This window comes from Sorex araneus, chromosome 3, assembly GCF_027595985.1.
Source record: "Sorex araneus isolate mSorAra2 chromosome 3, mSorAra2.pri, whole genome shotgun sequence".
Classification (NCBI taxonomy): domain Eukaryota; kingdom Metazoa; phylum Chordata; class Mammalia; order Eulipotyphla; family Soricidae; genus Sorex; species Sorex araneus.
Window position 1 is genome coordinate 31544052 of NC_073304.1, and position 27677 is coordinate 31571728.

At 54.8% G+C, this 27677-nt stretch overlaps 1 protein-coding gene across 3 annotated transcripts in view; it reads left to right on the top strand.

Annotated features, from left to right (window-relative positions):
• The window catches only part of ACTN1 (actinin alpha 1), a 100385-nt gene that overhangs the window by 54215 nt on the left and 18493 nt on the right, over positions 1-27677 (top strand). For all 3 annotated transcript variants that reach the window (XM_055132724.1, XM_055132725.1, XM_055132726.1), the window contains exons 2-9: positions 98-212; positions 5436-5555; positions 10365-10451; positions 13328-13415; positions 15060-15138; positions 16911-16992; positions 19507-19592; positions 26587-26679. In XM_055132724.1, the coding sequence (XP_054988699.1) occupies positions 98-212; positions 5436-5555; positions 10365-10451; positions 13328-13415; positions 15060-15138; positions 16911-16992; positions 19507-19592; positions 26587-26679 (750 nt within the window). The remainder of the gene's footprint in view (positions 1-97; positions 213-5435; positions 5556-10364; positions 10452-13327; positions 13416-15059; positions 15139-16910; positions 16993-19506; positions 19593-26586; positions 26680-27677) is intronic.

Consider the following 27677-nt stretch of genomic DNA (forward strand, 5'->3'; position numbering starts at 1 on the left):
GGGTGGAGGAGTGTTCCTGGGGCCCCACGGGGACCCCCTGCGCAGGTCCACAGGTCGTATGGGAGGCTGACCACCCTCTCTTCTCTCCTTGGCGCAGACCTTCACAGCCTGGTGTAACTCCCACCTCCGCAAGGCCGGGACTCAGATCGAGAACATCGAGGAGGACTTCCGGGATGGTCTGAAGCTCATGCTGCTGCTGGAGGTCATCTCAGGTGAGCCCCCCCACCCTCTGCCCCCTCTCCCCCCACCCTCGATTCTGCTCTGCCCCCGCCACGGCGAGCTGTGCATCTCTCAAAAGAAGTCAGGGTGACACATGCGACCTCCGATGAGGAACCTCCGTCCTGGTGCTGCCACTGGCCAGCCCTGTTCCCAGACAACACACTGCGGCTGGCCTTCGGCCGCTCTGCAAACAGCGGGGTCAGAAGGCTGGTCTCGGAGCTCCACTCGTGGTCCGGGTGGTCTCCTTGATGCCTTCTCCAAATTCTGGACCCCTGCCACAGCCACATGGCCTCTGTCCAAGCTAGGGGTGGGGGTAGGGGGTGATCCCTGCCCCCACCGCCAGCATGGTGTTGGATTTCCAGATATGGGGAGGAAGGAGCAGGTTCCCCTGATGTGTCTCTCTGCTTTCTTGCAAACATCTTTCCACCCGTCTTTCAGAGGGTGAGCCCCAAGGTGCAGTGCTGAGCCTTGAGGGGATGGCTGAGCTGCCTTGGCTCTTCCTGACACTCGAATGCCCGAGGGTCCTGGGATTGCTGTTGGACTTACATACTCCCTGGCTTATATACTCTGCCTTTTTCCTGCTCCTGCATCTGCTCTTGCATTCTGCCCTCCCTGGGCCTCTCCAGCAGAGTGCCCCCCCCCCAGAGTTCTCCAGCATGTCCCACGCGTGCTCCCCTCTGCCAGCCCTTGCCAGGACATCGAGGCTGTTTCCTCCGGCCGCCTCCAGCCGCTCCCGTGCCTGACCTTCACTCCTCTCCAGCCTTCCCTTCCCCTTTGGCTCCTTCTGCTTCCTCCTTCCGTGCTCCCTCCTGGACTGCCAGCCCAGCCTGGGGCTGCCTCCAGTCCCCCCTGCCAAACCTCCCCCCAGCCAGAGCGTCCAGCCAGCAGCCCAAATATGGTGCCACTGGCTGCTGCCTCCCCGGGGCTCGAGCTGCTGCCCGAGTTCTGGAATGGAGCTCCCAGGATCCTTGGGGCTGGCACCTGCTGGCTTGTCATCTCTTCCTCCGCCACCTGCACTCACAGCTGTCCCTGCGTCCTCCCGGGCTCTCTGCTCTCGCTTGAGCCACGGCTGCTGCTTTTATGTTGTTGTTGTTGTTGTTGAACCGATGCCTTTTGGGGGTGAAGGGGTGCTGGAGATGAAACTGGGGGCCTTCCACCCGTGCTATGCTCTAAAGATATATACCCTGCCCTTTAGACAAGACTTGAAAATATTTTTTTTCTTACAGGTGAAATGTGTGTGTGTGTGTGTGTGTGTGTGTGTGTGTGTGTGTGTGTGTGTGTAAATGTAGTACACAAAATACAATTACCTGGGTCTGGGGAGAGAGCTAAAGGGGTCCAGCATGCATGAGCCTCAGCACCGCGTGTCCCCCGACTCCACATGCACACGTAACTTGAGAGTGGATCCAAGCCCCACTGGATCCACGCTCCGTGTCCTGGCCCACCCCACAGGCTGGCCTGGCTGGAAGGCCCAGGCATCCCGGTTGTGGCTTTTGTTAAAAGTTAAATACAACAAATGCACCTTTTTATTTTTTTCTTTTTGGGTCACACCCAGAGCTGCTCCGAAGTTACTCCTGGCTCTGCACTCAGGAATTACTCCTGGCGGTGCTCAGGGGACCATATGGGATGCTGGGGATCGAACCTGGGTCAGCCATGTGCAGGCAGACGCCCTACCCGCTGTACTATTGCTCCAGCCCCAAATGGACCATTTTAAGCGCTCGGTTGTATACAGCTCAGGGGCGTTAAGTCCATTATTTACACCGTGCAGCTCTGTTCATACCCCCTGGGAACTTTTTTACCTTCCCATGCTGAAACTTTCTCTCCGTTAAACACGAGCTCTCACTTCCCCTTTCACCAGCCCCCGGGAGCCCCTTTTTCTCCTGTCGTTCGTGAGAACACGTTCTCATGTGTTTGTGATTGAGTCTGCGATGAACCATCCATCTCTGTGCTTTCTGTGATGCTCTCACTTCCTTGAGTGAAACGTCCTCAGAGGTGCCGGAGTGACAGTACAGCGGGTTGGGCATTTGCCTTGCATGTGGCTGACCCAGGTTCCATCCCTGGCATCCCATCTGGTCCCCAAGCACCACCAGGAGTGATTCCTGAGTGCAGAGCCTGGTGGGACCCCTCCCCCAGAGTAGAAGTGTTGTCCCTATGCTTGCCCGTGTCAGAACCGCCTTCCCTGTTGGCCTGAGGGTCTGTCTCGGCTGTCACCCTGTGTCTTGTGAAACCACTCCCCCCCGGAAGGACTCTTCAGCTGGGCCCTGCTTTGACTGAGCTGCTGTGGATATCCACAGAGAAATGCACGGACAGGGGGCTCCAGGCTGCTGTAAAGCCACTCCCGGGAATGGGGGTTTCCCAGCACACAGAAAGCTGGGAAGCTTGTATGGCAGTTCCCTTCTCCAGCCCATTAGATGCACCTCCGCATTTGGTCCAGAAGCACGTGACCCCTTCCGTGGTGAAACGCACCTGGAGACAGGAAGCAGGTGTGCCTGTCTGCCTGCCTGGGAAGGAAATCCACCCCACTCCACCCAGCCGCCCTCTCCCCCAGCCCACCTGCAGCCCGGCTGCCAAGAGCTGTTTGTAACAAGGCCCTTTCTCCAAATGTGCGCAGGCAGGGTGTGATAAAGTGAGGTGTATCCGTGTCAGTTGAATCCCACATTTAGCTCTCTAGGGATCCACCCAGAGGTGATGTTTCTAGCCCAGGTGTGAATTTTTGGTTTAGGTTTAGTTGACCAGATCTGCCTCCCCGCTTTCCTTTATACTGTGGGGAGAGTTCCTCCCCCCTCACGCCCCTCCCCTGCCCCCACCAGTGTTTCTTGAGTCTAACTGAGGCAGAACTCCTGGGCATGACTCCCAGCCCTGCAGACCCCCCGGGTCCCCATGATTGGCCTTGTGCCCCGGCAGCATTCCTCCTCCATCAGCCCCTGTGGCTGGGGTGATCACTGGGGTGCATTCTTCCTCCCCTCTCCCCCACTCTGGGCTGCATTCCTTGGGGGCCCATCTCCATCCCCGTGCAGCAGTCACAGACTTTTTTCAGTGTGAGCATATGGGGTGGCTGTGCTGGGTGCCTGTGCCCCAGGACCCCATCCCTGTCTGTGAGCAGGTGTGTCTGAGTTGTTTTTTTTCTATCCCTGGCGGTGCTTAGGGCTTACTCCTGGCTCTGCACTCAGGAGTCACCCCTGCTGGGCTCGGGCCACCATCTGGGATGCTGGGGATTGAACCTGGGTGGGCCGCATGCAAGGCAGACACCCCATTGGCTGGGCTACCATTCCGTAGACACTTCTCTTCAGAGGACAGGCCGGGGTCAAGGGTTGCCTGGACATTGCCCTGGCCTCTGCCCTGGGGCGTTGGGCTGGCAGAGAGAGAAGGGAGCAGCCCGGGGCAGCCACAGGACACAAAGAACACATGTACACACATGCAGCAGGGCATGCTCAGCGGCATCTGGGTCCTTCTCAGCACCCACACTTCCTCAGTTAGAGCCTTGGGGTGCAGAGGGTGAGGCAAGCAGGTGCCCCCAGCTCAGCAGCTTGAGAAGCACAATCAGAGCCTCTTCCCATTGGTGTCCCGCTCTGGCTGGGGCTTCTGCCAGTGGGTTTATGGGTGTGTGTGTCTGTGTGTGTGCACACGTGTGTCAGGTATGTGTATGTGTCATCTGTGACATGTCTGTGCACCGTGTGCATGAGTGTTGTGTGCACGTGTGCCAGATGAGTCTATGTGCTGGGTGCTGTATGTTTGTGTCATGATTCATGTGTGTGCCCTGTGTGTGCTCTGTGTGCTCTGTGCCACGTGTGCATCAGTGTGCTGTTTATGCCACCTGTACCATTTGTGTATATGTATGTGCCATGTGTACTGTGTGTATATGCATGTGCTGTGTGCTGCATATATGTGCATGTCATGTATCTACATGTGTTCTCTGTGTATATGTGTGTGCCATATGTGCTGTATGTGTGTTGTATGTGGCACATGTGTTCTGTGTATGTGTGTGCCATGTGTGCTGTGTGTATATGCATATCATATGTGTCCATGTGTTCTCTGTGTGTGTGCCGTATGTATGTATATATATGTGTGTACTGTGTGTATGTCATGGGCATGTTTGAGCCATGTGTGCATGTGTACATGCATGCACTATGTGTTATGTGTGTGCTGTGTCATGTGTACATGTGTGCCCTGTGCTCAGTGTGTCTTACGTATATGTGTTCAGTATGTATTTGTGTACTGAGTGTGTGCTGTGTGCCATGTGTATGCTGTGTGCCATGTGTATATACATGTTCTTATGTGTGTGCTATGTGCCATGTATGTACACACATGTGCTTCATGTGTGTTGCATGTATATGTATGTGTCCTTCTCTCTGTTCCTTGGGGAGGAGCAGCTGGGGCGTTTTACTGCTCGGGTGCTTGCTGGAGTCTGGGTTCATGAGGTTCCCAGCTCATCTCAGCACAGGCGGGAAGGCTGTTCTTTCCCTGAAGCTTGGGGTGCAGGGTGCCCCCCAGATGCTGCTCTGACATCACTGCCCCCTCCTCCCCTCTCACCCTAGCAGATACGGACAGGGAGGGCTGGAGCGGTCGTTCTCGTCCCTGGGGGGGTGCAGGAAGGACTGACCGCCCCGGTGCCCATCCCCAGATTTGAGCATGCGTGTCACGCGTGCAAAGGAGAGACTTTCTGCATCTTTGAGGAGGTCCCAGGATGGGTCCCTTCCCGGGGACAGTTCCTAGCGGGTGTTTGGAGAACGTCAACACATTTCCCTGAGCTTCTGGCCCTGAACGCTGAGCCACAGAAACTCCCTCATGGAAGCTGGTGTGGCCCATGGGGAAGGCGGGCTTTGACTTGGAGCCGAGGGCAGGGAGGGCTCCCTGAGGCTGTGTTGGCGGGAACTAGGGTTTGCCCATGGGAGGTTGAGGCAGGCAGGCCCCCACCGGGGCCTGTTGAGGTGTCCATCCCTTCCGGTGCGTGCATGTGTGTATGTTTGTCTCTCGAGAGCCCCTCTCTCCTCCTGCCTGACGTACCCCTTATCCTTAGCTCCCACCCGCCTCCCCAACACACCTTCAGGGCTCCCTGTAGCCTTGGGGGGTCGGCACTGAGAGGGGAGGAGAGCGGAGGGGGCCTCCAGGGGCGCCCAGTGTGGGGCTCTCAGGCGGGTCTGGGTTAGGGTGTGGGTGAGCGGCTGCCACGCCCGGGTAATAATCCGGGGCACCCTTCCCCGTCTCTTCCCTCTGCCTAGGTGAGCGCTTGGCCAAGCCAGAGAGGGGCAAGATGCGGGTGCACAAGATCTCTAACGTGAACAAGGCCCTGGACTTCATCGCCAGCAAGGGCGTCAAGCTGGTCTCCATCGGAGCCGAGGGTAAGGACTCTGGGTTTCTGTTCTCCCACCCCTGGGCCCTGTGTCCTGACCCCCCGGCCCTGAGATCCCAGCCCCGCACCCACCTGGCCCGTGAATTCGTCCTGTAACAGCAGCACCGTCGGAGCCAGAGCTACTCCTGGCTCTGTGCTCTGGTGTGACGCCTGGCAGTGCCCGGGGACTGTCCTCGGTGCCAGGAATTGAGCCCAGGTTGCTGTCACCTCTGCAGCAGCACGAAACTGTACCATGCCCCGCTTCACTGCTCTCAGCACCCCCACACTGGGAACCAGAACAGGGACCCTTTCGGACCGAGAAGTCTAGGGCCCTGCTGTCAGAAAGCTGCCTGAGATGGCGTTTGCTGCTCGCAGAGAGATTCTGGAGGGGAGAAGGCAGGAACAGGGAACTCTGTGTGTGTGTGTGTGTGTATGTGTGTGTGTGTGTGTGTGTGTGTGTGTGTGTGTGTGTGTGTGAGAGAGAGAGAGAGAGAGAGAGAGAGAGAGAGAGAGAGAGAGAGAGAGAGAGAGAGAGAGAGAGAGAGAGAGAGCAGCGCGCACCTGAATTCAAGGCCAGTGGGAGGCTGGAGATACTTGGTCTTTACTGTTTCCTGACACAAGGGGGCGCATGCTGCTGCTACACTGCTCATACACTGGGTGTATGAGCCTTCTCCACTGTAATCTGTTTTTATGTGGGGGTGGGGGAAGGTTCGGGCCACCCTGGTGGTTCTCTAACTATTCCTGGTTGTGCTCAGGAGTGACCCCTGGTGCTGTTCCAGGGGACCATGTTGCGGATCAAACTGGGCCCTGCTGCATGCAAGGCAAATGCCTTAGCCCTGCAGTAAAGCTTTACAGCTCATTTAGACCGATGAATGACCGATGAATATGCTCTTCACCGGGTGTGTAAGGGTCTTTCTGTTGGCCATTGCCTTCAAATTTAGGGGTGCTTCCCTGTAGGAGTTAAGCTGTTGTTCTCAGGTGGACAAGCCTGTGTACTCTTGGCCTGCACACCTCCATGGGTCTGCCTGCCTCTTTCCCTCCCTCCCTCCCTTCCTTTATCCTTCCCCCATCCCTCCTTCCCTTTGTCCCTCCTTCCTTCTGTCCCCCCTCTATCCCTCCTTCCCTCCCTCCTTCCCTCTATCCCTTCCTCCTTCCCTCTCTCCCTCCTTCCCTCCCTCCCTCTATCCCTTCCCCCTTCCCTCCATCCCTCCTTCCCTCCATCCCTCCTTCCCTCCATTCCTCCTTCCCTCCATTCCTCCCTCCTTCGCTCCAACTCTCCTTCACTCCATCCCTTCTTCCCTCCCTCCCTCCCTCCCTCTATCCCTCCCTCCCTCTATCCCTTCCTCCTTCCCTCACTCCCTCCTTCCCTCCATCTCTCCTTCCCTCCGTTCCTCCCTCCTTCACTCCATCCCTCCTTCACTCCATCCCTTCTTCCCTCCCTCCCTTGTGACTACCTCCCAGCCCAACCATGGAGCCTGATTGTTTGTTTGTTTTGTTTTTTAAATTTTAATGCCTCGACTTACCAAGTTGTTCACAATATAGTTGTTTCTGGCCTTAAATGTTCCAACACCCATCCCCAGTGTGACCTTCCCTCCGCCAGTGTCCCCAGTCGTACCCGCCACCCCAGTCTGCCCCCTTGCAGGCATGAACAGATTTACCTGTACTGTTTGTTACAACACAAAGGCAGATGGGATTATCAAACCTTAGGTCGTCAGTAGTCAACGTGCGACGTGCGATCGTTGTTATGTCTCAACTGACGTCACTAAAATCATTGTCTGAGGATCTACGCTGTGAGGGTTTCAGTCAGAGGAAGGGTCTGAGGAGCTCCTGAACCCTTCCAACCTCATACACCTCCCGCCTCAAGAACCTTACAGCCAGCACCTTACCCCGTGCTTCTGGGTTTGGGTTGCAGGGATCCTCGAGGCAAACGTTGCTGTCAGACACACACAGCTTCAAGCCCCCTGTGGCCAAACCATCTTCCACGAGCTTTCTTTTTTCTTTTTTTTTTATACTTCCAGCTGCTATGTGGCAACCTTGCTTCCATCACACATTTTTTTTTTCATAATTTATTTATTTTTAATTAGAGAATCACCGTGAGGGTACAGTTACAGATTTATACACTTCTGTGCTCACACTTCCCTCATACAAAGTTTGGGAACCCATCCCTTCACCAGTGCCCATTCTCCACCACCCGTAAACCCAGTGTCCCTCCCACCCTCCCCAATCCCATCTCCCCCCCACCCCACCCTGCCACTGTGGCAAGGCATTCCCTTCTGCTTTCTCTCTCTAATTAGCTGTTGTGGTTTGCAACAAAGGTGTTGAGTGGCCGCTGTGCTCAGTCTCTAGCCCTCATTCAGCCCGAAACTCCCTTCCCCCACATGGCCTTCGACTGCAATGTAGTTGGTGATCGCTTCTCTGAGTTGACCTTTCCCCGGAACGTGAGGCCAGCCTCGAAGCCATGGAGTCAACCTCCTGGTACTTATTTCTACAGTTCTTGGGTGTTAGTCTCCCACTCTGTTATTCTATATACCATAGATGAGTGCAATCTTTCTATGTCTGTCTCTCTCTTTCTGACTCATTTCACTCAGCATGAAACTTTTCATGCCCATCCACTTAACTACAAAATTCTTGACCTCCTTTTTTCTAACAGCTGCATAGTATTCCATTGTATAGATGTACCAGAGTTTCCTCAACCAGTCATCCGTTCTGGGGCATTCGGGTTTTTTCCAGATTCTGGCTATTGTAAACAGTGCTGCGATGAACATACATGTGCAGATGTTGTTTCGATTGTACTTTTTTGATTCTCTGGGATATATTCCCAGCAGTGGTATTGCTGGGTCAAATGGGAATTCAATATCTAATTTTTTGAGAGTCGTCCAAATTGTTTTCCAGAAGGGCTGAACCAGTCGGCATTCCCACCAGCAGTGAAGAAGGGTCCCTTTCTCCCCACATCCTCTCCAACAGCGGTTGCTTTTGTTCTTTTGGATGTGTGCTAGTCTCTGTGGTGTGAGGTGGTATCTCAAAGTTGTTTTGATCTGCATCTCTCTGATGATTAGTGATGCAGAGCACTTTTTCATGTGCCTTTTGGCCATTCGTATTTCTTCCTTGGTAAAGTTTCTGTTCATTTCTTGGCCCCATTTTTTGATGGGGTTGGATGTTTTCTTCTTGTAGAGTTCAACCAGTGCTTTATATACACCATCACACATTTTTTTAACTTGGCTCATTGAAGAGCGGGGAAGATAATCTCTTAGTTCCATACCTATGAGTGGGACAGGACATTCTTTTTATACCAGTTATTTGCCTGCCCTGTTTGACAGGGGATTGAGTCATTCATGTCTTTTTGCTATTCATTGTGAGTTTAGTCTTTTCCTTATCTCTATCTGTATCTCTATAAATTCTTTCAGCATTACCAGATGCTGAACCATTGGAGACTGCAAATGAAAGGGTGTTAAAAAAAAAATAGCTCAAGCCGTTATGAACAGATTCTCACAGATTAGTGGATTCCGCGTCCCTCCCCCGCTTCTGTGCAGATTGCCAGCTGGATGTTTTACTTGTTAAGGGTTATGTGTGCTGGTACATTTCCTCTCTGCACTGTGGCCTCTGATTGAGGTGTCTGGGGCCCTGGGAAAGCCCCTGCACCCTGGTTAGTGGGAACAGATACATTTACATTGTGTCCAAAGTGGACACTGTTTCTCCTCTGCACTGTGCCCTAGCGCATGCTCAGTACAGGTGCCCACCAGCGGTCCCAGTGCTCTAACCTTGATGTGCAGCAGCAAGAAGCTTTGCCCCCCTTTTGCAGAAGGCGATGAGATCTTAAAGTCCAACTTTGTTCATGCATTCTGCTCTATTTTGTTCTTGGTGTTTGAGACTATCCCCTGCAGTGCTCAGGGCTTCCTCTTGGCTCTGCACTCAGGGATCACTCCTGCTGGGGCTTAGAGGAACATCTAGGATGCCAGGGATTGAACCGGGGTTAGCTGTGTGCAAGGCAAATCCTCTACCTGCTATACTGCCTCTCCAGCCCCTCCCCGCTCTCCTTTAGGGGCTTAAGGGATGCAGACCTAGCGGGCCTGGGCTCTGCGAGGCGCTCCCGTTGTATGTTGCCCGCCATCTACTCATGGCCGTGTTGCCCTCATCCAGGCTGCGGTGAACATGAGTGCATACTTGTTCATCTATCTTTTGGGGTTAGTGTTTTTGCTTTCTTTGGATGAATACCCAAGAGTGGGATGGTTGGATCATGTGACAGATTAGTAGCTTTGTTTTTTAAAACTGATTTTTTTTTTTTTAGGGGGAGGAGGAGCTGGGGATCATACCTGACAGTGTCTGAGATTATTTCTGGCTCTGTGATCAGGGGTGGCTGCTAGTGGGGCTGGGTGGAGGGCGGGGGTGGGGGTGCATATGTAGTGCCAGGAATAGAACCAGGGCCGGCTACCTAGCCAGGCAAGTGCCTTAACCCTTGTACTATCTCTCAGCTCTGAGAGCTTCCCTTTTCCCCCCTTCCTTTCCCTTCTCTGCAGTTTCAGAGATCCAGTGGGCATCATCACGTACTTGGTTGTGGAGATTTCACACATGTTTTGCCTCCAGGGATCGAATCTGTCAGCCTTGGTCCCTGCCAAACAGGCCTTACACCACTGTACCCCAGACCTGGGCCCCAGTTGCTTTTTTTTTTAAAGATATACCACACTGTTTTCCAAGGATGCAATTTCAGAAGCAGACACACAGTCTTAAATTTCCCAAGCAAAGTCACAAACGAGGGAGTGCAGGGGCTGCTACCTCTGCCTTGCCGAGGTTGTCCTGATGAATCCTGCTGCTGTTTCTACAGAAATCGTCGATGGAAATGTGAAAATGACCCTGGGCATGATCTGGACCATTATCCTTCGCTTTGCCATCCAGGACATCTCCGTGGAAGGTAAGGCTGAGCTCTCTGGAAGCGAGTCTGAGCCCAGACCCAAGTTCTATACTGTGCTCCCCTAGCGCCCCCTGCTGGTCACCTTTCCCATCTGCAAGAGGCCTCCAATGGTCTAGGGCCATGATCTCTAAATTTGGTTTCATCCATATTCCAGCAGATTTTGAGCTAATTTATTTGACACGCTTATATTTACTTTGTAATAAATTAGTATATATGCTGTGATAGTTATAAAATGATAGGGTAATATTTTAACAGGTTCCATCCAGGGCTCAGGGAGTGGAGGGCTGTTAATTGAACCTGGGTCAGCCTCAAGCAGGGCAAGAGCCTTTATTGATGCACAATCTCTTTAATCCACAAGTTGGTTTTCTACAGATATAAAATTCTTGGTTTGAGAGTTGGTGATCTAACCACATGAGAGTCTCAGTCTAGTTTACAGGTAATTGCTATTTAAGGCTGAAGCAGCTACAAAGATGGCATGGCAGTCCCTGAGGGTAGGTCTGTTGACAGAAGACCTTGGTCTGTTTTTTCCACTAGCCTTCTTGATGACTTTGATTTTGGGGGGCTGAATACTTGACAACTCTAATAATTATTTTAACCTCGTCATAAAGCTGAAGGGCTTGAAATAAGAGAAGAAACTTTAGTTTTTAAACTATAGCTGTGCTGGGGCTGGAACGATAGCATAATGGGTAGGGCATTTGCCTTGCACGCAGCCGACCCAGGTTCGATTCTCAGCATCCTATATAGTCCCCCTGAGCACTGCCAGGAGTAATTCCTGAGTGCAGAGCCAGGAGTAACCCCTGAGCATCGCTGGATGTGACCCAAAAAGAAAAAAAAATTATTGCTGTGCTTGAAATAGTAAATTATCCTTGCAAGAATTGTTTTGTTGGGGGCTGGAGCAATAGCACAGCGGGTAGGGCATTTGCCTTGCACGCAGCCGACCCGGGTTCGATTCCCAGCATCCCATATGGTCCCCTGAGCACCGCCAGGAGTGACTCCTGAGTGCAAAGCCAGGAGGTAACCCCGGTGCATTGCTGAATGTGACCCAAACAGCAAAAAAAAAAAAAAATTGTTTTGTCATTACAAAGTCCATTTTATGAAGTGAAAGTAAATGAGATCGGTTATTATTGTCTACATGGCCTGTTCACTTTGAAACCAATATTTTGGAATGCAACCAGCATTTTCTTTTATTATATTTTTCTCTTTTTGTTTTTTCTTTGGGGGGGTCACACCCAGTGATGCTCAGGGCATACTCCTGGCTCTGCACTCGGTAACTGTTCTTGGAGATGTTCCGGGGACCAGATGAGGCACCAGGGATTGAACCCAGGTTGGCTTCATTCATAGCCAACGCCCTACCCACTGTACTGTCGCTCTGTCCCTGAAACTAGCATTTTAAAAAGGAAATAGAGGGCCGGAAGATAGCGTTCCAAGGACTGGGGTGCAGACTCCGCCTGTGAGAGTCCTGGGCTTGATCCCCAGCACAGCATGGTCCCCCGAGCACCTCAGGGAGTAACCCTCACATATTGTACCAGTACCGGACCCCCCTGGGCACTGCAGGTTGGGCCCGAAACAAAACAAAAACAGCTAGGCAGTACCAGAATGCATTTATTATTTTATTATAGGTATTATTTCATGACACTTGCTTTGAATGTCCTTATACACAAGGAAATATACTGGGCTTTGTCATAAAATAGACTCTTTTAGAGGATCAGGGAGGGGAAAAAGAGTGGGAAAACGATGCTTAAGTTTCACTTAAAAAGAAAGAAAGGCTTGACTTTGAGGAAACCACAATTTTAATAACTTTACATGAAATTAATGATTATATCAGGGGTTGGAGCGATAGTACAGTGGGTAGGATGCTTGCCTGTGGCCTACGTGGGTTCCATCAGCAGCATCCTATATGGCCCCCTGAGCCTTCCAGGAGTGATTTTGAGTGCAGAGCCAGGAGTAAATCTTGAGCAGCACCGGGTGTGACCAAAACCAAAACCAAATAAAATAAAATATATGCATAAATAAAAGATCTGCTAAGCTCTTCAGTAGAGATGTGCTAGGACTGGCAGTTCATAGCCATGACCGATGGGGTGGTGTGGTGTGGTTTGCCACCCTCTGTGCGTGGCGTTGCCTGGGAATCCTTCCACATCTGCTTAGTTTGCAGAGCCCGGTCCACAGGACACATCAGCAGTGCCGGCCATCCATGCATTAAATAAAAGGGAGCCTTACTTTTCAGGTGAAGGCCAAGTCTGATGAGGCATTTTGACGCCTTCATCCTGCTGCCTGTCAGCATGCATGCCCCTGTCCGGAGCGCTCAGGATGTTTCTCTCCAGAGTGGTCACCTGACTTACTTTGTATCAGTTCTGGACGTTATTGTTGGTTTGGGAGAGGGGGGCGCATACCCGGTGGGCTTAGGGCTGATTCCTGACTCAGTGCCTCCAGGATCACTCCTAGTAGGGCTCTCAGTGGGGACTGTTGGGAGGCCAGGGGTTAAACCCGGGTGGGCCGCATACAAGGCAAGTGTCCAGTCTGCTATATGATTGCTCCGGCCCCTCAGTCTTCAATAAAGTGAGTGGTAGGGAAATAGTCCAGGCCCGGGTGGGAAAGGCTGTCATCCCCGTGTGGCAGTGTCTGGTCCTCTCTGCCAAGCTCCTCGCCTGCATGTGTGTCTCTTAGATAACTGCTCAAGTAAGGTCTAGGAAATAGACTCAGTGGCCCTGCAGCAGCAGGGATGGAATCTAAGGGCGGGGGGGGGGGGGGGAGCGGGGGCTTTGTGTGTCCCCCCTGCCATGTCCTCATGTGACAGAACACAGACCCCGTGGTCACAGTGGGGCTCCCGCCACCAAGCAAGCCCGCTGTCCTCGGTGCTCATGTCCCTTTCCCCGCAGAGACGTCTGCCAAGGAGGGGCTGCTGCTGTGGTGCCAGAGGAAGACAGCCCCCTACAAGAACGTCAACATCCAGAACTTCCACATAAGGTGAGCACTGCCCCCCTCACCCCGCCCCACCCTGGCCTGCTCATGGGGTCTCTCACCACTCAGGAGTTGGGCAAAGGCGCTGGTGGAAGGAGTCAGGGGCAGGGAGAGGGTGCTCGAGGCTTACTTCTAGCTCTGTGCTAACGGGATCATTCCTGGTGGCACTCCGGGGCCGTATTGGGGGTGGGGAATCAAACCTGGATCTGCCCCATGCAAGGCAAGCTCCCTGCCCACGGTACTCTCTCTTTGATTTAGAATATCAATGTCCGTCCTTCAGAAACTAGAAACTGAGCTTCCATATGACCCCCGGAATACCACTTCTGGGAATACATCCCAAGGATGCAAAAAAGCACAGTAGAAATGACATCTGTACCTGTATGTTCATTGCAGCACTGTTCACAGTAGCCAAAATCTGGAAACAACCCGAGTGCCCTAGGACAGATGACTGGTTAAGGAAACCTTGGTACATCTACACAATGGAATACTATGCAGCTGTTAGGAGAGATAAAGTCATGAAATTTGCTTATAAATGGATAAACATGGAGAGTATTATGCTAAGTGAAATGAGTCAGAAAGAGAGGGACAGACATAGAGGGACTGCACTCATTTGTGGAGTGTAGGGTAGCATCACATGAGGCTGATACCCAAGGAAGGTAGATACAAGGGCCAGGGGGATTGCCCCATAGCTGGAAGCCTGCTTCATGAGCAGAGGGGAGAAGGCAGATGCAATAGAGAAGGGATCACTAAGAAAATGATGGCTGGAGGAACCAGTTGGGATGGGAGATTCGTGCCGAAAGTAGATAATGGACCAAACATGATGACCTCTCAGTGTCTGTGTTGCAAGCTATAATGCCCAAAAGTAGAGAGAGAGTATGGGGAATATTGTCTGCCATGGAGGCAGGGGGAGGGTGGGAAAGGGGGGGTATACCAGGGATATTGGAGGTGGGGAATGTGCACTGGTGGAGGGATGAGTGTTTGATCATTGTGAGATTGTAACCCAAACATGAAAGCTCGTAACTATCTCACGGTGATTCAATAGAATTTTTTAAACAAAAAATAGAATATCAATGTCCCCCGGGGCTGCCCAAGTGACTTTCATAGCAGTTAGTGTCTATGCTTCTGAGCAGTTCCCGAGGACAGTGTCCGCCTGTTTCCAAGGATATTCCCGCCTGGCACTCTGAAACGGAGATGGCCACGACCTTGGCATGATAGGAGGGCTTTTTAAAAATCTCACTGTATACCCAGTGTCCTACAGGGCCTCACCTCCCCCCTGTATGCCAGGCTGTGGCAGAAAGAAACACTCCTTCCCGACCCCTGCACCCCCAACGCCATAGCCTGTCTGAATGAAGCATTTTATCTTCCTCTCCAGAAGAAGCCCGTTGCTTCTGCCCTAAGTCAGCCTTCATTCTCTTTCTTTTTTTTTCTTTTATTTTCTATTTGGGTCACACCCAGCGATGCACAGGGGTTACTCCTGGTCTTGCACTCAGGAATTACCCCTGGTGGTGCTCGGGGGACCATATGGGATGCTGGGAATCGAATCCAGGTCAGCCGCGTGCAAAGCAAATGCCTTACCTGCTGTGCTATCACTCCAGCCCCTTCATCCTCTTTTTTGCTCTGCCTTCTCCCCCCGCCACGCCCCCCTGGCAGCTGGAAGGACGGCCTCGGCTTCTGTGCCTTGATCCACCGACACCGGCCCGAGCTCATAGACTACGGGAAGCTGCGGAAGGTATGCGGTGCATCCCCCACCTCAGCCAGCATCCGGGGAGGGGCACAGGGGCCTGAGAGGGAAAGAGCAGCTGTGGGCCCCTGTTCTCAGAGCCCAGCTCGGGACCTGTCATTCTGTTTTCTTTTATTCTGTTCACACTTGGCAGTGCGCAGAGGCTTCTCCCAGCTCAGTGCTTGAGGGTCCTTGGCAGTGGTGCCAGTTTGGGGTGGGGGGGTAGGGTTAGTGTCTGGTGCTGGGGGTAGAGTCCAGATCCCCACCTGTGCACTGCCCGTTGCTGTCCCTCCATAGTATCATTCTTTTTTTTTTTCTTTTTGGGTCACACCTGGCGATGCACAGTGGTTACTCCTGGCTCTGCACTCAGGAATTACCCCTGGCCGTGCTCAGGGGACCATATGGGATGCTGGGATTTGAACCCGGGTCGGCCGCGTGCAAGGCAAACGCCCTACCCGCTGTGCTATCTCTCCAGCCCCCATAGTATCATTCTTAGGAGAGAAGGAGAGAGCCAGGTAGGAGTAAGAGGAAAACCCTGCGGCCCTGCACAGCTCCCCAGGAAACTCCCAACCCCCCTGCAGCAGTCTCAGAGGGGCAGCGCTTCCCCCTTTTGTCTCCTGGGCTTTGTCCATGGGAATGTGAGCTTTTCCCATCTTGCAGAACTGAAGCCCCGAGCCCTCTTCTGCTCCCCCTCACCCCTTGTCCAGCCTCTTGCAACCACCCATCTAACTTTCAGTCTGAACTGGACTAGTTGAGGCACCGAAAGACCAAAAATAACGATGCTATGAGTATCTTTCCAGGGCGGACGATGTTCTGATGGGTGGATAGACAGCATTTCATTGATCAGCTGCCAGCAGATCAGTGGTGGTTACCCAGTCCTTGCCGAGACGGCTTTGGCCGGGGGGTGCCATAGCCCTGTAGTATGCGTTTCCACTCTTCCGGACACAGACCTAGAACGGAATCGCTGACTTGCATGGATTCGGTGTTTGGCCTTTGAAGGACCCTCCTACCCGTATCCCTGCCCAGCTGCCCCCTCACAATCCCGCCAGCAGTGCATAGCACCGTACGATGGCTTGATGGCCCCGAGTGACTGAGAACCATGGGCAGGGCCCCCAGATTTCCCAAGTGCCGCTTGCGGGGGGGCCCCCTCCCATCAAATGAAGTTCATTTTACGCTCCTCTCTGCTCCATATACATTTGACAAGAGACCCACGCACAGACCCAGTGCAGATGCCCGGGCCCTCACTAACCCCCACCCCACCCCAGCTTTCCCCAAGTGCCCATCTCCCATGACGCTAGGCGTGTGGACTGGCTCTGCCTCCCGCAAGTCCCTTCTCCTGAGAATGTAGTGGTTTCTTTTAGAAGAAGCCCCAAACTTGCATGGGACATGAGCATGGAAGAGGCTTCAGAGCTCCTGGTCCAGCCGCTGAGTACAGCTGGAGAAACCGAGGCCCCATGAGGTCACAAGTCCCACTGACAGGTGGCAGAGCCGAAACCAGAGGCTGAGACAGATGGGGCCCAGACCAGAGCCCGGCCCTTCGCACTCGGGCCTTGGGAGCCCTTCCTGGCACTGCTGGTCTGCGTCGCTCACCCCTTTTCCCTCACAGGATTGAGGAGGGATGATGTGGTACGCCCCCAGCTGGACCAGCCTTCCACACCCAGACCTGGCCCAAGCCATTGTCTTCTGACACACCCCCGGCCCAGATGTGGGGTCACCCCGAGAGGAGTAGGCGGAGATTTGGTTCCCTTCTCACTGTCTCCCTCCCCCAACTCTCCCTCCAGGATGACCCACTCACAAACCTCAACACAGCCTTTGACGTGGCCGAGAAGTACCTGGACATCCCCAAGATGTTGGACGCGGAAGGTAAAGGCTCTTTCCCTTGGGGGCCTCGTGACCCCTCCCATCCGCATGCCATTGACTCCTCATGAAAATTCAATTTTTCATGGCATCAATCAAAAAACTTCAATTCGGGGTCCTGCAGGCAGGAGGAAGGCATTTGAGGGGAGAGGGTACCTGCCTCCTCTGATCCTATACTCCCCTAAGGTTTGCGGGAGGAGAGGAGAGCTGGTCCTGAAGAGGACTTTGGGGATGTTTTTGTCTTGATTGCCTGCTGAGCTCTTTGTCTGGGGGTGAAGTTGGTTGCGCTTTGTTGAGGGCTAATAGGAGAATATTTCCAGTCTCCGAGGTTCTCTGGCGAGGGTTTAGGTGGGGGACCAGAAAGTTACTGCATTTCACTTCATAATTGTCATGGATTTTATGGGTGTTTGGGGGGCGGAGCTGTACCAGGAGTTAGTGTTCAGGGCTAACTCCTGGCTCAACATTCAGGGATCACTTTTGGAAGTGCTCAGGGGACCCTCTGGGGTGCTGAAGTCAGCTGCGTGCAAGGCAAGCCCACTGTACTACCTCTTCTGCCCCAGATTTTGTTTTGGGTTTTTGCTTTGTTTTGTTTGCAAAACAACAGAGTGAGTACAACCATTGCACGTGATGTTTTTGGGGGGCCCAAGTACTATTTTAAAATGCCATATATGGTGATGATGTGGTAGAATATGGTAGATCAAATTAAAATTTATGTTACCAGAAGCTTGCTAATGTGTGGCAGTTCTGGGGACTCTCAGTGATGGGCACATCATTGGTGGTTAGGGTTGAAGAACCAGAGTTCTTCAACCGAATGACCCCTGCAGGCCAGCGCCTGCCCTCCAGGCTCGCCCACAGACTGGCAGGTATAACCCAGACAGTGGGGAGACGTGTGCTTCCCAGCCTTTCTACGCCCGTGACCAGTACTGCTTCACAGACCAGTGGCTGAAGACCACGGGCCAACATGCCTACCTGCATGGGAGCTAGACACTTGGGGGGAAACCTGGGGTGGATTAGTGAGAGCCCGGGCATCTGCACTGGGTTTGCACATGGAGCCCTTGTCAAACATGCACGGAGCAGAGAAGAGCATAAAATGAACTTCATTTGTGGGGGGAAGGGAGAGGGGTCCCCCCAAGCAGCACTCAGGAGGTATGGGGGCCCTGTGCATGGTTCTCAGTCACCTGGGGCCATCAAGCCATCGTGCAGCGCTCAGGGCCCTGGGCATCCTGGGGATGCCACACTGAGTGCCATCCTGGGCCCCACCTGACAGGGCTCAGGGCCCCTGGGCCATGTCCTGCAATGCTTGGGGAACCACCATTGCCAGAAGTTGAACCACAGGTGGTTCATGCCAACCTCAACTCCTGATCTCATGATGCGTGTCTTCCACTGGCTGTCCAGCTTATGCCAGTCATCGAGATGGCTCGCACTTTTTTTTAAATTTGTTTTGTATTGTTTCACCAAAAAAATTTCAAAGCATATTCAAGACAGTACAGCTGTCCCTGCCTCAAAATTGGGATCTTGAAAGTTGGGATCTTCTGCGTCTCTAGTTTTCACACCTTGCAAATTGACCGTCCTTCCTGGAGCCTTGCTCTCAGCTCACCGGCCAGTGACCCCGGCTTCGTCTGTCGGAAGCCAGTTTGTTTGAAGCAGGATGCCACCAAGGCTGGCACAAAATAGTCTTTCTGTGAGCTCACGTTACTCTCTTGCCTCTAAGCTGGTTTCAGAAACTGGCCCAGCTGTTTTATACACTGTTTCTGATTTGGGGCCTTGTCTGTGGCACTTCCTCAGGGCCTTCTCTTGCTGCCTTCTCTGCCTTTTCTTTCTTTTCACCCTCCCTCCATAACCTCCCCCCCTTATTTTTCTTTTTGGGTCATACCCAGAGATGCTCAGGGGTTACTCCTGGCTCTGCACTCAGGAATTATTCCTGGTAGTGCTCAGGGGACCATATGGGATGCTGGGAATCGAACCTGGGTTGGCCATGGGCAAGGCAAACACCCAATCTCCTGTACTATCTCTTTGCCCCCTTCCTTCCTTCCTTCCTTCCTTCCTTCCTTCCTTCCTTCCTTCCTTCCTTCCTTCCTTCCTTCCTTCCTTCCTTCCTTCCCTCCCTCCCTTCGTCCCTCTTTCCCTCTTTCTCTTTTATTTATTTTTTTTTTAAGTTTGGGGTCATACCTGGCGATGCCCAGGGTTTCCTCCCAGCTCTGAGCTCGGGGATCTCTTCTGGTGCTGCTCAGGGAACCATATGAGGTTCTGGGGATTGAACCTAGGTCAGCCGCATACAAGCAAGTGCCTTATCCACTGTCCTATTACCCTGGTTCCATCCTCTAACTTTTCTGTTACTAAAAATCAAAGTGGGTGGTGTCAGTTGGTCAGATTCAAGACCCCCACTTTGGCCAGAAATGGGGCCCAGCTCTCCTGGTGCTTCTGTGGCTCCTTTCCACGTGACATCAAGAGGTGGCTGGTATGCGCCCCCACCCCACCCCTCGCCCGGCCTGGGTTCTCACTCCATCTTTGTCTTGACAGACATCGTCGGAACTGCCCGCCCAGACGAGAAGGCCATCATGACATACGTGTCCAGCTTCTACCACGCCTTCTCTGGAGCCCAGAAGGTACCTTCCCCGACTCCTTCCTTGCCCCCCACCCCCCTGCCAGACCCTAAGCCATGCCTTCCGCCCGCTTCCTCTCCCCGCCTCTCTCCTCGTGGGATCGGCTGGTCTGTGTCTTGGCTAGAGGGAGCCCCCGTGGGAATGAGGGCTCAGCTCTTCTCCCCCTGCACCTCGGCACCCTCCTCCTCCCCTGCCTCTGAGGACGGGCCTGAACGCCCCTCTGGGACCCGGGTGGCTGACTCCTGTGTGAAGTCAGCCGAGGAGGAGCCTGGGCCGCCCCTAAGTGGGGGCAGATCTTCGGGAGGGTTTTCTGCCCTCCTCCTCTCACCTGGCTGCGAAGGCATCTGAAAGCCCCTTCCCCCCTGCTCACAGGGATGATTGAGCAAATCTCTCTGCTCTACCCCACGCCTTCACTCACGCGAGGTCACGCGGCTCTCCCAGTGGTCAGCACAGGCCAGGGCAGGAAAGCCAGAGGTGGGCTGCCGTGCGCCCCTTCACAGAGCCCAGCCCCTTCGTTCAGGGAAGCCTGAGGCTGAAGTCCAGTTCTCAGGTTGCACACACGGTTCATCCAGAGGCTCAGCACGGGCAGCAGAAACCCCTCCCGCGGGGCCTCCCTCCTGCAGGCAGGACCCCCAAACGCACAACTTCCGGTCCTCAGCAGAACCCAGGTTGGGCCTGCACGGGGGGCCCTGCTGGTGCTCAGGCAGACCCCCCTTCCCGCACGCCGCCGTCTGAGTGACTTGTCCTGAAGTGCATGCCGGGTGCGCCCCCTCTGCCCTGTCTCGGGTCGTTCGCTCTCCTACCCCCCCCTACTCTACTATCCCCCCCCAACACACACCCCCCTCATTCTCTCTCTCTCTCCCCGCCCCCTCCCTCCTATTCCATCTGTCTCGTGCTCTCTGGCCACCGTAGCTGTTGGGGTAGATTCTGGGCTGCCGCCTCCTTTCTCCTCTCAACCTCTTCTCCTTCTCTGTGCAGATGTGGAGGGAGGCCATGTGACCTAATGTCTCATGTCACTGCCACGCCTTCTTGGGTGCGCAGAAGGTGAGCTCTCCCGCCGCCTCCCTCTTTCCTCGCCTCCCTGTGCCCCTCTCTGCCATCTTGCCCCGCTGCCCCCTCTGGAACGAAGGAAGCCCCCCTCCCCTCACAGCAGGGCTGGATGCTCTCTGAACCTTGGCCAGAACCCTGGGTGACACCGGAGCCCTCAGCCTCTGCATGGCTTCCGGCGTGTCTGTACCCTACCCCCCTCCAGCCTCTCTTCCACCCCGGCGGGGGGCCGCCAACAGGAAGGAAGCTTGTGGTCCCAGCCACTGCCCTGGACTCTGGGCAGAGCCTTATCCTGGCAGCCCAGCTCAGCCCTGTTTCCGGGCCCTTCTTTTACCCGGGTCCCCTGCACACGGCTCCCTGGCTCCCAGGCCTTCCTGTGTGACCAGGTCCACCCTTGCACATGCCCCGGGCACGGCCAGGGGTACAGAGTGCTGGCCCTGCACCACCTGTCCTGAACACTTCAATACTCACTCCAGGCAGCCCCTCGAGAGGGCATCAGCCTCACCGCCAGCCTTGCCATGCCCCAACCTCCTCCCAGGCCTCACTGGCACCACCAGTCCCCCGTGGCTCCCAGTCGAGGTGCCCACCCAGGGTGCCTGTCACCCCTTTCAGCCTCTCCTCCGCCTGCCTCTTCCTCTTCTCTTCCACCTCTGCTGCTCTCTGTCAACTTCTTGCCCCTCTGCCACCCGCTCCCGCCCCCAGGATATGAGCTGCCTCTGTCTGCCAGTCTGGGGGCACCCAGGCCTGCTCACCCCAGAGCCAGTGTCCCCTCTGCTAGGTGGAGCTTGCTGCTGTGCTTCCCCCCAGACCCCCATCTCCTCCTCTTCCTCCCCCATGTGGGTAGGGGTTTGCCCTGGGCTTCATGCCCCTCCGCACTGGCCGTCCCTGTCTCTGAAGCCAGTCTTTCCTTCCTTCCTTCCTTCCTTCCTTCCTTCCTTCCTTCCTTCCTTCCTTCCTTCCTTCCTTCCTTCCTTCCTTCCTTCCTTCCTTCCTTCCTTCCTTCCTTCCTCCCTCCCTCTCTCCTTCCTCCCTCCCTCCCTCCCTCCCTCCATTCTCCCTTCCTCCCTGTGCTCAGGCTGATGGTCATGCTCAGAAGGGTGTATGTGTGTGCATGTTATGGAGCCTGCTTTTCTGCCTCCCAAATCTCATACCCTCTCTCCCCATACCTCCTTGCCTTCCCCCTATCCTCGTGGCAACCCATTTCATGCTCTTTTTGTCCACACTTTGTCCACAGCCAGAGGGGTGGGGTGTAATAGGGTGGGGACATCCAGCCTAGGATGGTAAACTGGAAAGACAGCTGAGTGGGATACGCCATGTCTGTGTGTGCCTGTGTGTCTGCTGTGTGACAGGCCAAGGCCTGTGTGTGTGTGTGTGTGTGTGTGTGTGTGTGTGTGAGAGAGAGAGAGAGAGAGAGAGAGAGAGAGAGAGACCATGGGCCACACTGGCCTGGACATGCAGCGCGCATGTTTGGTTTTCCTCTGTGGTGAGGACCCTCTTCCATTTGGTTGGCTTGAGTTCTCATTCTCTCTTAGCTCTCCCCTCCTTGCCCCGTAGCAGTTTGGAGTGGGTAGAGTGACTACATTTTATTCCTGTAATTGGTGCTATGCCCTTTATGGTTTAGAGGCCGGAGATGTAGTGTCGGGGATACAGCACGTGCCTTGCGTGCAGCCGAGCCCAGTTCAGCCATCCCTGGCATTGCAAACGGTCCTCCTGAGCATTGCCGAGAGTGACCCTCGAGCACCACCAGGTGTGGCCCCAAATCCCCCAAAATTATTAAGTAAAACCAAGTTCCTGGTCTTCAGCCAGAGAGCCTAGTTAGTGGTCAGTGGGCTGGAGCTCGTGCCTGGCATGCAGAGTGCCCCGGATCTGACCCTCAGCACCACATGGGCTCCCTGGCACTGCCGGGTATAGAGCACCACTAGGGAGACCCCCCGAACAAAAGTCAGAAAGGGAAAGAAAAGCGAAGGTCAGCGGGAAACAGGACCACCCTTTCCCGCATGCTCGGGATTCTCTGAGTTGGGGATTGAGGGCAGGGGGTCTCCATGCTTTTCTGACAAGCTTTGGCATCTGCCCGTTTGCCTTTTCAGACTCACCCTTGTGACTTTTCTAAAGAAAAGCAGAAGCCTGCATCCATTCCTGTCCCACTGAGGGAGCTTGTGCTGCAGGCAGGGAAGCCCTGGGTCCTGCCGACAGACCCCAAGGGCAGCTGTCCTTGGCCAGGCCTGGTCCTGCACAGACCTGCAGGCTTTCTTGAGCAGGAGGCACTTAAACTTAATGGGCCAAAGGGCTTGGGGGAGACCCATAGGCGAGAGGCTGGGGAGGGTTGAGCCGGGAGGTTTCCTGGTGTAATGCAGGAGGAGAAGAGCAAAGTTCCAGCCTGGCCACCTGGTATGGGGAAAAGCAAGAAAAAGCCAAAAAGGAGACACAGCACCTCCCTCCCTCCCAGCTGGTAGCTGGTCCTGCCCGGGCTCAGGCGCTAGGCTGCTTATCTGGTAGAAAGAGGAGGGCTGGGACTCAGGGAGGATTAAGCTCTGAAGATTTGGGGAATGTTTCATGAAAGTGGTATCGGGGGGATCGGAGTGATAGTACAGCTGGTAGAGCGTTTGCCTTATACGCCGCCAACCCAGGTTCAACCCGGGCACTGGTTCCATATGGTCCCCCGAGCACTGCCAGGCATAATTCCTGAGTGCAGAGCCAGGAGTAACCCCTGAGCATTGCCAGGTATGGCTCCCTGAAAAAAAGAAAATTTTAAAAAAGCATTGGTGATATTTGGGGGGGGGGGGGCTTTGTGGAGGTGGAGTCACAAGCTGACGTCACCTTACTGATGGTCACTCTCTCAATGCCACCTGTGCCTGCTCTGTCCATGCTGATGACTCAAGCGAAAATTGGGGGAGAGCTGAAGGTTCCATTTGGCATAGCTAAGCCCTTTAGGATCAGTCTTCCAAAACTTTGAGGGGGTGTGGGGAGTAACCCGCCAGTGTACTGTGGAACCAAGCAAGACGCTCTGGGCAAGGTTACGTGCCTGTCAGCCTTGAAGCAGACTCTGCTGTACAGACCCAGGAGAGATGCCCTCATCCTTGGTGCTCTTCATTTTGCATCTTTCACAGGGAGCGGGGAGGCATTTTCTCCACTCCCACACCTCTGGTGGCATCGTCCCTCCTTTATCTCCTGCAGACTCTGCCCCTCGCACAGAGCTCTGGGCCTCGTGCTCCGATTTTGGCTCCACAGAGCGCCCCTAGTCCTGCAGGACCTGACCCTGGTCTGTTTTTTTTTTCCCCCCTGAAGTCACTTGCATTTCCAGAATTTCTGGAATCTGCTCCATTCGCTTGGGAGATGCATCTTTCCTCCCTCTTGGGAACACATCCCTGCTTCGGCCAGTTTCTGTGAGATGAGGGGCAGGTCCCTGTGGCCCATATTTGCCACATGAGCCGGAAGGCCAGCGCCTGTGGTTGATGGAGCCAGAGTTTCTCATCCTCCTCCCCAGGAATCGTGTCCCGGAGGCCAAGCATCTGCTTCCTGAGCTGGTCTCCGTGACCCGTGGGCTCAAGTGGGAGGGCGCTGGCCCCTTCTTTCTACGGGGACTCATGTGGAAGTGGGGGTAGACCTGTCAGGGCAGGGGTGCCGGGTAGGGGGGCGGAGTTGAGCCTGAGAGCCGGGGAGTGGCCAGGCTCTGAGTCATCTGCCCATTTTTTGACTAGAATCAAATCTGGCTTCCAGGAATCTGCTTTAAAGGGACTCAGGGTAACAGCTGGGCGATCATGTCCGCCTCAGACCTGGCCTTGGGCCTGGCCTTTCCTGGACAGATGTCTCCGCCCCAATGCTCAGACTTCCCAGGCTGCCTTTCTGTCCCTCACTGGCCTTTCCCCCCTACCCCCCATACCCTCTGCCCCAGAGGTGCAGAAGAGATGGGATGAAAGAGAGCTTAGATCTGGGTGAAAAGTCCCCAGAAGGCCCTGAGCAAGCATGTGGTCCCTGGGGTTGGTCAGCTGGCTCTGGGGGACTGCGTGGGTGAGGCTCCTAAAATCTCACGCTCACAGGCCTTTCTCAGTCTGCCCTCTGAGCAGACATCCAAGTGGATGACCCCCGAGCCTGGGCTCCCAAGACCCACCAGGTCCCAAAGGGCCTTATCCCTGAGCCACTGTAGCAGCAGAGGCCTTGGACTCGGAGCAGCCACCGGAGGCTCCCAGTGCCCAGGGCAGGGGCTTTGCGGCCGGAGAGAGCGTCCAGAGGGCTCAAGTGCAGGCTTTGTGTGCGGGGAGCATGGGGTTCTGTCCCCGGCACCCCGTGCTCCCCCAAACAAGACAGCACTGACGCAGGCGCAGCCCTGCAAACAAAAGCAAGTGGGGAGGGCAGAGCCTTGCTGTCCCCTGGGTCCCCAGCCCTGCACTTCCCGCCAGTTTCCTGGCACATGTTGGTCTGGTCCCCGTGACCCCTTTTTCTGTCCCGGGGATCCCCCATCTCCCGGGACAGGAACTTTCCAACAGGGAAGTTCTTTTTTACTTACCCCCTGGGGGTTCCCAGAACTCCTCCGTCTCAGGGGGGAAAAGGGTGAATCAGGCTCCAGAGCAGAGTGCCAGGGGCTTCTCCCTTCCCGCCTCTGCTTCTCAGCGGGCCCCCTCTGCGAGGAGTCTCAGCTGCTCCGGCCCGTGCTTCCTCCCATTCCACGGGACTTTGTCCCCTCTAACCCAGTGGGTCAGAGGAGCTGGAAGGGTTCCTCTGAGACTCTGCTGCCCCCTCATGCCTCCCCACAGGGGCACACACAAAGCCCAGGCCTGATTTGAAAAGCTCTGCAGGCTGCCTCTGTTCCCTGTCTTGGTCGTTCCTCGCCCTCAGCCTGACCCTCCTCACCCCTCAGTGAGCTGCGTTGCCACCAAAAGCTGTTTCGTCTTATTCAGCATTTCTCCCCCACCACCACCACAGGCCACCATCAGGGCACCTTGTCCAGGGCCCCGGGACACCAGTATCCACTCCCTCCCCGGACTGTCTTCCTTTCTATCCTGGGACCTCCAGGGGCTCCACGCTCACTCTCCCACTGGGCTGCATCCATTCATTCATTTGTTCATTAACTTTGTGGTGCCAGGATGGAACCCAGGGCCTCACGCATGCTTCAGTGCTGCAAGTTAAAGTCATCTGTGTGGCCAGAGTGATGGTACGGCAGGTAGGGCGTTTGCCTTGCATACAGCTGAACTGGGCTCCATCCTCGGCACCCCACGTGGTCCCCCAGCCCTGCCAGTAATTAGCCCTAAGCACTACTGGGTGTGGCCTCTTAATTTTTTTTAAGCTCCTCTTAGCCAAGTGGGTTTAGCCAAACAGAGGTGGGAGGGGGGCAGGGGTTGCAGAGTCTTCTCAGCCCAAGGGTACAGGGTGTCTAGGATTTCTTTGTGCCCGAGGGCCATTGAGTGTCCTTTGGTCCTCTCGCCTTCAAGAGTCCCCTCCTGCGTGCTTGCCCAGGTCTCAGACCGGATATAAGCATTGCTGCCCAGGGCTGCCCCGATGGACGTGCTCCTCTTGCTGTGACTGATTCTTCCCTCTGCCCTTCAGGCCACCCCAGGGTTCTTGCATCTTCTCTAACGCATTTTGGGCTCTGGGCAAGAAATTTTGAGGATTTTCTGCATGGCCAAGTCTCAGGCCCCCTCTAGCCTGAGAGCTTGAGCCTGGCCGAAGCAGGAACTCCAAGATGGGCCTGAACTTTCTCCCCTTCCCACCCAAGCTGAGCATTTGGATTATACCAGCCACTGGGTGGGTTTTTATCAAATGTGCCCTTGTAAATCCGTGCCACCTCTGCGGGCCCGGTTAAGCCGAGTCCACTCTCTAGGCTGCCTGATGGGGACCCGAGCATGAGTTGGCAAAGAGGATGGTGAGGAAGGATGAGGAGGAGGAGACTTCCGTCTCGGGGGGGCTACAGGGTGGGGGTGGGCGTGGCTGACCATTGCTGCATGTCTTGTTGCAGGCGGAGACTGCTGCCAACCGTATCTGCAAGGTGCTGGCCGTCAACCAGGAGAACGAGCAGCTCATGGAAGACTATGAGAAACTGGCCAGCGATGTGGGTACCCCCAGGGTTCTTCTGACCTGTCCCCAGCAAGACTCTTCCATCCTAAGAGAAAAGGGAGCACACCCCCTCCCCCACCCCCACCCCCAAGTGAAATCTCCAAGTCTGCCCCTGGAGGCTGGGTGTGGTCCACAATCCGGAGAAAGCCCGGCCAGCCCCAGCTTCAACCCGGCTCTCCCAGAAAGGGGAGAGAGGCGAATCAGGGGCTCCCCTGGGGACTGGCAGAGCCCTTCACCACTCTGGTCAAGCTTGCCTCACTCATTAGGTGAGAATTTAGCCCAGGCTCCTGGAAGCCTTTCTGGCCAAGTACGCTATTATGTGTGTGGGCTCCCACTAGTACAGAAGGTGTGGTTCTGAGAGAAGACGAACCGTCATTATCCATCGGTGCTGCCTGGGTACAGACAGGGCCGCGCTGGGTTGGTCATCCTTCCCATGCTTCTTCCTGAAGAGGATTTGCCCATCGAAGCACTCAGCCCAGCCTCTGGGCAGATCTGTCCTATACCAGCATGAGAATCCAAGTGTCTGGGTTTACAGCCCCGTTCTGCCATTCCACCCACGTCCCATGGCACATCACTAATACCCTCCGAACTTTAGCACACCTGGTGATGGGGAGGGGCCTAGCACCTCGCCCTGGGACTCAGTCATTGGGATGGGTTCGTTGTGGTCACCTGCCTGGTGCCTGGCAGGTGTCATTGTATTTCATGGCATCACTTTCACCTGCTCGGTCTTCTACACTCCTGGTCTCCGCTCAGAAGTCAGCTGCTCCCCGTTGAGTCAGGGACCCGTATTCTAGACTCCTAAAGGGCCAGGTGGCATCTCTGTGCCCCTCCAGACAGGCCCAGCCAGGTGGGAGCCCAGGAACGTGGGCTCCTGGCTCTTAGACACGCTCCTTCCCAGGGGCCTTCCTCACACCGGCAGGGATTCCACACATGGGTTGACCCACCCTGGTGACCTGACTCGGGGAAGCCTGTGCCTCCGAGCCTAAGTCCTCA